Raw genomic sequence first — 13,548 nt, 5'->3', positions numbered from 1 at the left:
TGAGTGGCCCCCGTGAGTGGACATGTCCTGGGGGGCTCAGTTTTAGAAATTCGTTTGGTGGACTTGGGTGCTGGTTAGCAGTACCCCTCCAGGGCTTACCCTTAGTAGTAACAGTCTAAGGGCCCTGGGAAACCCTGCGGGTGCACAAGGGGTCCAATGGATGCGACCCCTGGGTCCCCTCTTGTCTTGTGCAAGGTTGAGGGTTGCTCTGTCCCCTTGTCTCATGGTGACGCTCATTGTTTTTGCCTCCTTCATGCTGCCTGTTGGGTTGGTGACACCTTCGACCCAGAGTCCTGCGAGCATTGTTGCTTGTTTGTAACTCAATTCATCCAATCAACTGATTACATTATTCGGGTCCAGGCGGCTCAGGTGTTGCATGCTAGGTATAGGTTGCTGTAACGTGCTAGGTTGGTTGCTACCCCGGATGCCCCACGGCTGCCCTGCTTTGCTTACAGGGACCCAGACTTAGGGGGTGTTGGTCGCTTCGACCTTGGTTCAGTCTGCACCCCCTCGTTCTTCCCCTTCTGTGGTTCATTCTGGCCCCCCCCCCATCCCCTTGCTTTTGGTTCTGAAGCATCTGAGGGCTTTGGTGTTGGGACAGGGTTTAGAGGATTCTGAGACTCGGGCAGTTTCGGGGTGTTGCCCCTTCCGGGGTGGCAACAGAGGCCTTCGAGTTGGTTCCTCCAGGTGTGGCAACAGGGTCTGACAAGTGGGCCCCCTTCCTTCCTGTTTCTTCAGCTGCCCATGCTTTTTCTTGTGAGGCCAGGGCTTTGGAGGATGACTCGTCCCTGGGGCCTTTTGTGAAGGTTCCCGGGGTTCGGGAGAGGCTGACTTGGGGGCCATGGGCCCCAGTGGACCCCACCTGGGTTTTCCAACCCTCAGAGTGGGGCTTTTTGCTACAAGGAGTGTCACTCCTTGTCTCTCCCTCCAGAGTCTCTCCTTCTGCTGCGGTCCCGAATGTGCTTGTTTCTGTGGCTCCCGGGTCACCCGGCGGTTGCTCGAGGGGTTGTGTGGGAGCCTGAACTTTGCGACGATGGTCTACCCGCCGGGTCAGGTTTGGCTTCGTCGGCTCTTCTGTTTTTTTCGGGGATGTCCCTTCCCTTCCACCTCTCTCGCGATCGCTGGGTTCGACCCCTGGGGTCCTTGCGTCAGCTGCAACGTCGCCGGCTTCCTCTTCAGGGTTCAGTTCCTTGGCACCTACCCAAGCCCTCGCTCAATGTGTTCACAAACACGTCGTCTCTGAGCTGGGGCTTTGTAACCAGTGCTCACTAGACTGGCCAGGGGCGGTGGGGTCCATCCTTCAGTCGGGCCCACAGCACGGTGCGGGAGTTTGCGGCGGTGGGGTATTCGCTTTAGAGGGTTAGGGTCACCCGCGGATCGACAATCCGGATCCATTTGGACTGCTTCCTGGTGGTTCATTGCCTGAACCAAGGGGGTTCGATGCAGTCCTTGGCGCTTTGGGGCTGGTGGCTTCGGGTGACTCGTCTGCTGAGCTCTTGGGGTTTGGCTCGTTCACATCCAGGGGGTGTCCAATGTCCTGGCGGATGGCCTGTCCTGGTTCATTCTCCTGTCCACGGAATGGACGGTTGACGCCGACTCATTCAGTTGGCTCTACCAGACGTTTGGGCGCCCAGAGGTGGACCTCTTTGCTTCAGCATAGTCGAGGCATCTTCCGGTATATGTGGCGCCCTTTCCCGACTGCGAGGCCGTCGGGATCGATTCCTTCCAGCAGGACTGGTGAAGGTGGGGGTTCCTGTACCTCTTCCCTCCAGTTCCGCTGTTGCTTCAGGTCTTAGCATGCTTGGAGACTTACCAGGGAAGTTGTCCTCTTGGCCTCATGGTGGCCGGCCCAGCCGTGGTTTCAGGCGCTGTTTGCTCAGTGTCCAAACACTGAGGTTTCTCTGCGGCTCCGCCTTTTTCAGCAGATCGGTTTGGTCCAGTCCATTACGAGAGTGGTTCGATATTCTGCTCGAGTCTTCGCATCTGGTCTTTTTGACTCGAGTCTGTCACCATCTGTATGGTGATCAGGTGGCTTCTTTGATGGTATCCCACCTGCGGGCTTCGTCTCGGTTGCAGTATGAGTTTCCTGGCGGTCCTTCCGATTCTTTTTGTCTCTTCGTTATACTTTGCTTTCCTGGTTACCTGGTTGATACCTGGTTGATGGGGTTCTGGGAGTTCTTCTACTCCCCAAGCCCGGCCCGAGGCCAGGCTCGACTTGTGAGAGTTTGGTCCACCAGGCTGTTGCTTGGAGCGGCCCGCAGGCCCACGTACCCACCACAGCCCGGTTGGTCCGGCACTCCTTGCAGGAATAAATCTAGTTTCCTCTTGAAAATGTCCACGGTTGTTCCGGCAATATTTCTTATGCTTGCTGGGAGGACGTTGAACAACCGCGGACCTCTGATGTTTATACAGTGTTCTCTGATTGTGCCTATGGCACCTCTGCTCTTCACTGGTTCTATTCTACATTTTCTTCCATGTCGTTCACTCCAGTACGTTGTTATTTTACTGTGTAGATTTGGTACTTGGCCCTCCAGTATCTTCCAGGTGTATATTATTTGATATCTCTCTCGTCTTCTTTCTAGTGAGTACATTTGGAGGGCTTTGAGACGATCCCAATAATTTAGGTGCTTTATTGCGTCTATGCGTGCCGTATATGTTCTCTGTATTCCCTCTATTTCAGCAATCTCTCCTGCTCTGAAGGGGGAAGTGAGTACTGAGCAGTACTCAAGACGGGACAACACAAGTGACTTGAAGAGTACAACCATTGTTTCGGTTAAGGTTGTTTTGTTCTTTCTTTCATGGTTGTTTCAGGACCATCATCTTATGCCAAATACTGTCTCCTCGTATCGTGTGGTGTTGGCAGAGCCGCTGTAGCTTGTGTTCGGTATTGAAGTTACTTTTGCTCCATTTTGCAAGCTGTCTCATGCATTGTTTCACCTCTGGCCTGCTCATGCATTGTTTCACCTCTGGCCTGCTCATGCATCGCTTGAGCCGTCCTGGTCTTTGGATCAGGTTCTCTCTTATCTCTCTCCTCCTCAGTTTGTGGTAGCCCCTTCAGTTCAGGATTGTTTTTTCAAAGTTCTTTTTCTTGTTGGCATTGGCCTCTGGGGGTCAGGTCGGGGAGCTTCATGCTCTCTTCCAGTGCAGGGAGGAGAGCTCTTTCTGCTCTTTTAGTCAAGGTGATAGGTTTGTTCGGTTGCAGCCATCTCTTTCTTTTCTGGCAAAGAATGAAACCGCCAGGGGGTGCATCATGTGTTGTGTCCAGTTGCGGCTTTCTGCTGTTATTTGCGCGCTATGGCCTCTCTGGCCAGGGTCGCGCTTTAGGTTGATCCGGTTTCCCTTCTTCCTTGTTCCAGGATTTGGATCTCTCAGGTCATCCTCAGGGTTATTTGGCCCAGGCAGCTTGCGGTTTATCCCCATGCCCATGACTTTCGTAAGTTTGCTGCGCTTGCTGCCGTCTTTGGTAACATGTCTTGGGCTGACATTCGGGCATGGGGGTTTTGGCGGTCGAACAGCTTCCTGGCTGCACACTACCTCGTAAATGTTCCTGGGCCTAAACGGGCTTGTGCCGCTTTCGGTTGGCAGTTGCAGCCCGTTGTCTCAATTTCAAGTTGAGGAGTGAGTGCCGACTGTCTCCCCAGGTAAGTCCCTCTTATTTTCGTCTTTTGTGATGTAGCTCTGGGGAGCTGAAGGGGCGCCCTCCCCCCCCCCCCCCAAAAAAAAACAGCGTTGACTGTAATGGAACATCATTTTCTGGATGAGACCTGGAGGCTCCCCAGCAACCCTCCCTTACTCCAGTTGGTGTTTTTTCATGTGTTTTAGCATCCAGCCTCAAACTGACAGGTGGCTAGCCGGCGCGATGGGTCTGGGGCTCCCCCTTTCCCCTCCTGGGGGGTGGGGGGTGGGCGAGCTGTGCAGGCAAGCGATGTGGCAAGTGTGACGTCATGCTTATTTGCTCGTTTTTCATTTGGGGGAGTCCTGTCTATTCATTAGCATTCATTAGTAGTAGTTTTAACCAGAATAGGGGTTTGTTTTTAGGTACTGTACTTACCTTTCTAGGTTCCCGGGCATTCTATGGCAGACATAAAATGGTCCAAACACATGTGCACTTCTATAGGCCATTGCTCCTCATGCGTCTCTGAGGGAGCCAGGTTCTGGCTCGTGGTCCAAGGTAGGCCTAGAACTTCATTCACACTGACTGATGCCAAAGTCTAATAATACAAGTATACGTATCAGCCTGGACAGCTCCGGGGAGCCTCAGGGTCTCACCCAGAAAATGGAGTTTCATTACATTCATCCCTGGTTTTTTGGGAGTATGGAACGGATTAATTCAATTTGCATTATTTATTATGCAAAAATTCGTTTTGGTGTACAAATTTTTGGTGTATGACGCATCTCTGGGAACGAATTAGGATCATAAACGAAGGTACCACTGTAGTAGGAAATGCATAGTAGACCTGGTGAAGACTAGTGGTGCCATTGGTACAATTAAACAGGATTGTATGAACATCAGGCATGGTCCATGCCCTGGTCCTTCCTGCAAAGATAAGAAATATTGCTGTTACAAGGGTGGACGTGTACAAGAGAAAATTAGATATGTTTCTGCAAGAAGTGCCGGACCTACCAGGTTGTAGTGGATATAAAGTCTGGAGGCTGCTTCAAGCAACATGTTCAATTTAGTTATCACAAATTATGTGTAGAAGACCTCTCCAAGTGAAAGGCCAGATGGGCTTGGGGAGAAGAACTCCCAGAGCCCTCTCCAAGTAAAAGGCCAGGCTGGGCTTGGGGAGTAGAACTCCCAGAGCCCTCTCCAAGTGAAAGGCCAGATGGGCTTGGGGAGAAGAACTCCCAGAGCCCTCTCCAAGTGAAAGGCCAGATGGGCTTGGGGAGAAGAACTCCCAGAGCCCTCTCCAAGTAAAAGGCCAGGCTGGGCTTGGGGAGTAGAACTCCCAGAGCCCTCTCCAAGTAAAAGGCCAGGCTGGGCTTGGGGAGTAGAACTCCCAGAGCCCTCTCCAAGTGAAAGGCCAGATGGGCTTGGGGAGTAGAACTCCCAGAGCCCTCTCCAAGTAAAAGGCCAGGCTGGGCTTGGGGAGTAGAACTCCCAGAGCCCTCTCCAAGTGAAAGGCCAGATGGGCTTGGGGAGTAGAACTCCCAGAGCCCTCTCCAAGTAAAAGGCCAGGCTGGGCTTGGGGAGTAGAACTCCCAGAGCCCTCTCCAAGTGAAAGGCCAGATGGGCTTGGGGAGAAGAACTCCCAGAGCCCTCTCCAAGTAAAAGGCCAGGCTGGGCTTGGGGAGTAGAACTCCCAGAGCCCTCTCCAAGTGAAAGGCCAGATGGGCTTGGGAAGAAGAACTCCCAGAGCCCTCTCCAAGTAAAAGGCCAGGCTGGGCTTGGGGAGTAGAACTCCCAGAGTCCTCTCCAAGTATATTCAAGTATACATAGACACATATGAGGCTGTGGCCGAGTGGACTGCACTTGGGACTCGTAATCCTAAGGCCCAGGGATCGATCCCCAGCGATGGCGGAAACAAATGAGCAGAGTTTCTTTCACCCTGATGCTCCTGTTACCTAGCAGTAAATAGGCACTTGGGAGTTAGACAGCTGCTATAGGCTGCTTCCTGGGTGTGTGGGTGTGTGTATTCACCTAGTTGTATTCACCTTTGTGTGTGTAATTACCTAAGTGTAATTACCTAAGTGTAGTTACAGGATGAGAGCTATGCTCGTGGTGTCCCGTCTTCCCAGCATTCTTTGTCATATAATGCTTTGAAACTACTGACGGTCTTGGCCTCCACCACCTTCTCACCTAACTTGTTCCAACCGTCTACCACTCTGTTTGCGAAAGTGAATTTTCTTATATTTCTTCGGCATCTGTGTTTATCTAGTTTAAATCTATGACCTCTTGTTCTTAAAGTTCCAGGTCTCAGGAAATCTTCCCTATCGATTTTATCAATTCCTGTTACTATTTTGTATGTAGTGATTATATCACCTCTTTTTCTTCTGTCTTCTAGTTTTAGCATATTTAATGCCTCTAACCTCTCCTCGTAGCTCTTGTCCTTCAGGTCTGGGAGCCACTTAGTAGCATGTCTTTGCACCTTTTCCAGTTTGTTGATGTGCTTCTTAAGATATGGGCACCACACAACTGCTCAACCCGTTCTCGCAAATTCGTAAAGTCAATATTGACTTATTAACTACGTGCATAGGTGATATACTAAACATAATAGATACCCCTAAAAAGATTCATAGAAAACACCGACCTTACCTAACCTTGTTAGTATCTTAAGATAAGCATCTTATTGCTTCGTAATTACAATTATTACTTAACCTATACCTATTATAGGTTAGGTAATAATTGTAATTACGAAGCAATAAGATGCTTATCTTAAGATACTAACAAGGTTAGGTAAGGTCGGTGTTTTCTATGAATCTTTTTAAGGGTATCTATTATGTTAAGTATGTCACCTATGCACATATTTAATAAGTCAATATTGACTTATTAAATTTGCGAGAACGGGTTGCAACTGCTGCATATTCTTGCTTTGGCCTAACAAAAGTTGTGAACAATTTCTTTAGTATATCGCCATCCATGTATTTAAATGCAATTCTGAAGTTAGAAAGCATAGCATAGGCTCCTCGCACAATATTCTTTATGTGGTCCTCAGGTGATAGTTTTCTATCTAGAACCACTCCTAGATCTCTTTCTTTATCAGAATTCTTTAAAGATTTCTCACATAATATATAGGTTGTGTGGGGTCTATGTTCTCCTATTCCACATTCCATAACATGGCATTTATTAACATTAAATTCCATTTGCCAAGTGGTGCTCCATATACTTATTTTGTCCAGGTCATCTTGAAGGGCATGACAATCATCTAAGTTTCTTATTCTTCCTATTATCTTAGCATCATCAGCAAACATATATATATATATATATATATATATATATATATATATATATATATATATATATATATATATATATATATATATATGTGTGTGTGTGTGTGTGTGTGTAAAAAAGTTGATTGAGAGTTAAGAGGCAGGCCAAGAGAGCAGAGCTCAAACACCACTAGGTGAATACAACTAGATGAATATATACAATATATACATGCATGCACTTGCATACATACATATGTTCACATACCAGTGTATAAGTAAAGAATGAAGCTAATGTTTTTTTAATTCTTTTTACAGCAAACGTAATTATACTTTCAAAGAGCAGCAGGCTATTCTCGACTACATTGTCAAGGAGAAGAAATATGGTGAAGTTAAAGGTATATCACTATGGAGGCACATGGAACAAATAGGGGTAAGACATTAACATATCTAACCTAAGTTGGTACTTTGTTATGTTATTTTGATGTATGTATGTGTGTGTTATTATCTAAGTGTAGTTACAAGATGAGAGCTGCGCTCATGGTGTCCCGTCTTCCCAGTACTCTTTGTCGTATAACGCTTTGAAACTGCTGATGGTTTTGGCCTCTAACACCTTCTCACTTAGCTTGTTCCAACTGCCTACCACTCTGCAAAAGAAAATTTTCTAATATATTTTTGGCCTCTTTGTTTCCTTAGCTTGAATCTGTGTCGTCTTGTTCGTGAAGTTGCTGTTTCAGGAATTCCTGTTCGATTCCTGTAAATATTTTGTAAATGATCACATCTCCTCGTTTTCTTCTATCTTCTAGTTTTGGCATGTTTAACGCCTCTAGTCTCTCCTTGTAACTCTTGTTTTTCAGTTTCGGAAGCCATTTTGTAGCATGCTGTTGCACCTTTTCCAATTTATTTATGTGCTTTTTGAGATTTGGGCACCATGCAACTGCTGCATATTCCAATTTTAGACTCACAAAAGTCATTAACAGTTTTTCTGGGGAGAGCCTCTATGGCTCCCCAGAGCTATCCAGGCTGATATGGATATATTAGACTTTGGCATGAGTCAGTGTGAATGGAGTTCTAGGCCTACCGAGGACCCCAATCCAGCTCTCATAGCAGCCGGCTCTGTTTCGCCTGGGTACATTGTCCTCTTGTGGGGTTTTTCTTTTGTTTTTGTTTCCTGTCTGGTTGGGGGGGTGGGGGTCTGCTCCTTATGTTAAGTTGTTACCATTGTCTATTGGTGGTACTGTACTTCCACTAGGTCTCTGTGAGTGGACATGTCCTTAGGTGCAGCTTTTAGTGGATCTCTTGGTAGACTTGGGCATCAGTTAACAATACCCTGCCTGGGTTTCTCTAAGCGATACCAGTCTAAGGGCCCTAGGAATCTCTACGGGGGTGCAGAGGTCCAATAGATGCGACCCCTGGGTCCCCTCTTGCTTTGTGCGAGTTTTAGGGTTGCTTGGTTCCTTTGTCTCAGGGTGACTCTTTTTTGCCTCCGTCATGCTTCCTTTTGGGTCAGTGACACCTACGACCCAGAGACCTGCGAGTTTTGTTACTTGTTAGTGGCTCACTTCACCCAATCCACTGATGATTCTCTTCGGGTGCAGGCAGCTCAGGTGTTTAGGTTGCTGCAATGTGCTAGGTTGGTTGCTGTCCCGGAAGCCCCGAGGCTGCCCCATTTTGGTCATAGGGACCCGGACTTGGGGGTGGTAGTTGCCTCGACTCAGATTCAGTCCTTGCCCCTTTGTCCTTTCCCTGCTGTGGTCCATTCTGGTCCCCCCCCTTCCCCTCTCCCTTCCCCTGCTTCCTTCTCCAAAGTGTCTGAGGCCTTCGGGGTCAGAGCAGGGTTTAGCTGGTTTTGAGACTCGGGCAGTTTCGGGGAATGCCCTTTCCTGGGTGGAGACGGAGGCATTCGAGTCTGTTTCTGCAGGTGTGGCGTCAGGATCTGACCAGTGGGACCCCTTTCCTTCCCGGCTGCTCTGGCTTTTTCTTTTGAGGCCGGGGCTTTGGAGGACGACTCGGCCCCAGGTCCTGATGTGGAGGTTCCCGGGGCTGGGGAGGGATTGACTTGAGGGCCTTGGGCCCCTTAGGACCCCGCTTGGGTTTTTCTACCCTCAGAGCAGGGTAGAAAATTGTTACAAGGAGTGGGGTTTTCTTTCCCCCGTCTGTGTATGAGTTGGATTGGTGTCGGTCCCTCTCCAAGTTCGGTTCCTCGTCCCTTCGGGTCCATCGATCCAGTCCTTCTGGAGGTTTTCGGCTTCCCATACCCCACCTCATGAGGTGTGGTCCTTCCCCCGTCCCATCCCAAATCCTTATCCTGATCCCTTGCAAGTGCTATATACTCATAAGGGCTTGGCGCTTACCCCTGATAGCCCTTGCGGCTTACCTCCTGTGCAACCCGGATTAAGCCTCTATCATGAATCCCTCTTCATTCAGGTTTGGGTCTTCATCTCCCTACTGGATTTATGAGGTTCCAGAGTCGTTCTGACTAGCAGACTGCTCTGTGTTTTTGTTGGAGGCTTGGCGTATTTTCTGTCGTTCCCGCACGCTTGAGTGGTGTGAGGCGCTATCAGTGGATCAGATTTACCTGGGGGGCGAGTTGAGCACCTCCATGCATGTTTGTTCACCCCTGTTCTTCCTCAGGATGTTGGTGTGGTGCAGCTTCATGTGTAGGTTGCCTCCCTTTCGGCTGCACTGGTTGCTGCAGACTTGCATGCTTGTAGGCTGTTGGCTTTGGTCTTATTGTTCTTTTGCCTCCTGGAGCTGTAGGATTGGCTTGCAGAGGATGTGGGCTTGGTGCCTTTCCTGGGATTGGTCTCAGCGGCGTGTGCATCGTCTGCTCTGTTGGGGCATGTTTGCGTCGATCCTCCAGGATGCAGTGTGTGTGTGTTTTCGCTTTGCATGTTGGCAGGTGGTGCTCGCTTCCTCTTTGGAATCTGCTTGGGCCCTGACTCTTAGGTTTTTGTCGCCTTTTTGTTCCTTGCTGTTTGCAGATTCTGTGGGCAGCTTCTAGTTGCCGTCTGATGTCGAACTTGTTGGTTCACCAGGGAAGGCCGTGGGGGGAAAGTTCTTCTCGGAGGGGTCATGTCAGGGCTCGGGGTTCCCCCTCATCGTGATAGGCCAGCGGTGCCAGTTTTGGGGGTTGCCTTCAGACCCGTCTTCATCTGGTTGGCGCAGTGATCGCTCTGCATGTCAGTCGTGTTCTCGTAAGGGACGTCGGCCTTTTTGCAGTTCGCCCCGTTGACGGGGAGAAGTGGGGGGAAAGGCTCGCGCTGTTCGCTTATGCCTGGTCTCACGATTTGTGGGCTTTTCGGGTCGTTTCGGATGGCCTGCAGTGGCGTTGGATGGCTGCTCTTCCATCAGGGTTGGTGGGGCAGGCCTCTTCTCCTGTGCTCTGTCAAGTCATCTTGGAGTGGGTTCGCTTGGGCGTGGTCAAAACGATGACGTTCCTCAGGTGGGTTTTCCTGCATGTTCCCAGTCCCAAAACGGGACTGTGCGGACCTAAGGTTCATTCTGGACTTGTCCCGTTGAACCCCTGGGTCTATTGCCCCTCCTTTCAGGTAACTACTCTGTCCCAGGTCCAGTTTCTTTTGGAGCTGGTCGTTTGGATGGTGTCCCAGGGCCTCCAAGACACGTATTGCACATCCCAATTTTTCAGAGACTGGCTTGTTTTTGTTGTGGGTCGGCTTTGTTACCACTTTCGTTGCCTTCCATTCGGTTTTCATCTGGCACCTCTCGTTTTCATGCTCCTTACCCGGGTCGCGGTGGCCCATCTACGTCTGTTTAGGTGTTTGGGTGCTGGACTACCTCGACGATTGGTTGGTGTGGGCTCCCATCCAGTCCGAGCATCTGCTCGCCAGGGACTTGGTTCTTTCCCAGCTTGTCAGGTTCAGTTTCCTGATGACCTGGCAGAGGTCCCATCTGGTTCCCTCTCAGGATCGGACTTGGTTGGGTCTTGTGTGGGACTCTTGGACTGCTTCCTTGTCTCTCCCTCCGGTGTGTTTGCTTCGGCTGCAGTCTTTCCTTCGCCTGTTTCTAGGAGCTTCCGTGTCACTCAGAGGTTATTCGGGAGTTTGTGTGGGAGCCTGAACTATGCTGTGATGGTCTTCATGCCAGGTCGGGTTTGACTTCGTCGGCTGTTCTGGTTCCTTTGTTGCTGTTCCTTCTGCCTCACTCGCGATCGCTGGGTTCAGCCTCTGGGGGCCTTACGTCAGCTGTCTGAACCCAGGGGTTTTCCTGCGGTCCCTCCTCTTTTGGCTGATTGGTCCAGTCCGTTGCATGACTGGTTTGATTTTCTCAAGTCTTCGCGTCTGGTGTTCTTTACTCGAGTCTATCACCATTTGTATGGTGATCAGGTGGCTTCTTTGATGGTGTCCCACCTGTGTGCTTCGTCTCGGCATCTGTAGGAGGTTTCCTGGTGGTCATTCTGGTTTTTCTTGTCCCTTCATGGGGTTTACTTTGGTTTCTGATGCGGTGGTGTTTTCTTTTCTGGGGTGGTATGAATCTGCTGTTTTCAGGAAGGGTCCTTGTGGTGTTAATGCTTGGTTGGTTCGGCCGGGGGTGCACCATGTGTTGTGTCCGGTTGCGGCTCTCTGCCTCTATTAGTGCGTCTCGGCTTCTGTGTCCTGGGACGCGCTTTGGGTTGCTCCGGTTTCTCTTCTTTCCTGTTCCTGGGTTCGGGTTTCCTGGATCGTTAGCTGGATCCTTCGGTGCCGTTAGTTGTCTAATTTTTTATTTGAGTTTCCCATGGCGAACGCCTCCCGAGTGCATCCCTCTTTTCGTTATCTTTGATGAAGTAGCTCTGGGAAGTTGTAGGGGGGCTCACCCCCAGAAAACCGGCATTGAACGTAATGAAATGCCATTTTCTGGGTGAGACCCGGAGGCTCCCCGGCAACCCTCCCTCCCTCCCTACCTCCAATCGGCGTTTTTTTGCGTGTTTTAATATCCAGCCTCTGAACTGCAGGGTGAATTGCCTGTGCGGAGGTCTGAGGCTCTCCCTTCCCTCTCCCGGGGAGTGGGGAGTTGTGCAGACAAGCGGCGCGGCGACGTCGTGACGTCATACTAGTTTTCATTTGGGGAGTTATGTCCACTTGTTTGACTTTCAGTAGTAGTTGCAACCAGAACAGGGGATTTGTTTTGGGACACTTACCTTTCTGGGTGTCTGACACTGTCGATGGCAGAAATAGATTGCTCCATAACCATATGTGCAATTTTATAGGCCATTGCTCCTCGGGTCTCACTGAGAGGGCCAGGTTCTGGCTCGTGGTCCCTGGTAGCCCTAGAACTTCATTCATATGAGCCTAGTTAGTTCCGGTGAGCCTCCGGGTGTCCCCCAGAAAATGGCATTTCATTACATTCAACACTTGTTTTTTAAATTGTTGATTAATATAGAATTCCAGGAATCTTGGCCTGGTGCAGAGTGCATTGGCACGCTGTTTATGGCTACAGTACTTCAAAGTCGAGTGGGGTTAACCTCTGACATATGGTTCCATGGTGGTGGTGCATTCATAAAAAAATGACTTTGATCATTGATCAGCAATGTGTTCGGGGTTCACTGAAAACAAAATCATACTGTAAAAAGCTAAGTAAAATGAACCTAACTAAGATAAATATTCATGTTGTCAATATAATCTGTTAACATTATTTGGGATGAACTAATTTTGAAAGCCCCATTTCCAGCCAGAGTTTATATATGGATGTTGTCTAGCATGTACCTATAGCATTTTGATAATTCTTGTTGTCAGGAATAGGAAGCCTTTATTTCAGTTTATTGATTCCCACTAGGCCAGGTATTGACCTTTCCCAGGATGCACACCACAGCAGTTGCCTAACTCCCAAGTATCTATTTACTGCTCGGTGCACAGATAACATCAGGTGAAAGGAAACGTGCCCAACAGTTCCTGTCCCTCTCGGTGATTGATCCTGGGTCCCTTGGTTGTGAATTTAAGATGTAATCCACTGTGCTACAGGATACACAAAAGAAGTCAAACTGTATTATCAATGCCCTACTTGTGAGTTAGCTCCACCCATCCTCCCCACAGGTGCTTCCTGAGCCAGCTCATACAGGAAGGAAGGAAAGAAAGCCGAGAGAAAGAATGCATAAGAAATGTGGGAAACACTTGTATAACCTGCCTAGCATGTAGCCTCTGCAATATGTAATGCTCCCTGTCTCAGGTGTAGCTCATATAATGTGTAACACCTGTAACATGTGCAACTTTCCCAGTACTGTGTGTGTGTGTCATAAATATAATGTTGCCATGCATTCAACACAATTCAATTATTTGATTGCTTAAAATAACAAGCAACACTTGCATCCACAAACTAAAAAGCAGACATGAATCATATGGAAGTTTAATTTATGTATACTCTATTAAGCCCATATAGACATACAAAGAATGTGAGCTAGATTTTTGTCTCTAATTTAATCAATTCATATACAGTAGTAAATGTACAGTATATGTACATACATGCATACTCACAATGTGAACATGTGTTTCAGGTGTGCCCAGGACGATCGCATCAATCTATGAAGGAACACTTTATAAAAAAAATCATCCATAATTTAAATCTATTTAAATTACCCGTCAAGGTGAAAACTCGATTATATCGTCGGTAAGTAAGTTTTTATTGCGGTAACGGAGAGGGTGTGGTGAGTCACTGGGTTAACACTAACAGGAGAATGTGCCG

At 48.8% G+C, this 13,548-nt stretch overlaps 1 protein-coding gene across 3 annotated transcripts in view; it reads left to right on the top strand.

Annotated features, from left to right (window-relative positions):
* The window catches only part of LOC123771101 (myb-like protein X), a 64,053-nt gene that overhangs the window by 13,732 nt on the left and 36,773 nt on the right, over positions 1 to 13,548 (top strand). For all 3 annotated transcript variants that reach the window (XM_069309432.1, XM_069309433.1, XM_069309431.1), the window contains exons 5-6: positions 7,189 to 7,303; positions 13,361 to 13,473. In XM_069309432.1, coding sequence (XP_069165533.1) covers positions 7,189 to 7,303; positions 13,361 to 13,473 — 228 coding nt within the window. The remainder of the gene's footprint in view (positions 1 to 7,188; positions 7,304 to 13,360; positions 13,474 to 13,548) is intronic.

This window comes from Procambarus clarkii, chromosome 65 (genome assembly GCF_040958095.1).
Source record: "Procambarus clarkii isolate CNS0578487 chromosome 65, FALCON_Pclarkii_2.0, whole genome shotgun sequence".
In the NCBI taxonomy this organism is placed as follows: Eukaryota; Metazoa; Arthropoda; class Malacostraca; order Decapoda; family Cambaridae; genus Procambarus; species Procambarus clarkii.
The sequence above is the reverse complement of the archived record's forward strand: the minus strand, read 5'-3'. Positions and strand labels throughout refer to the sequence as shown.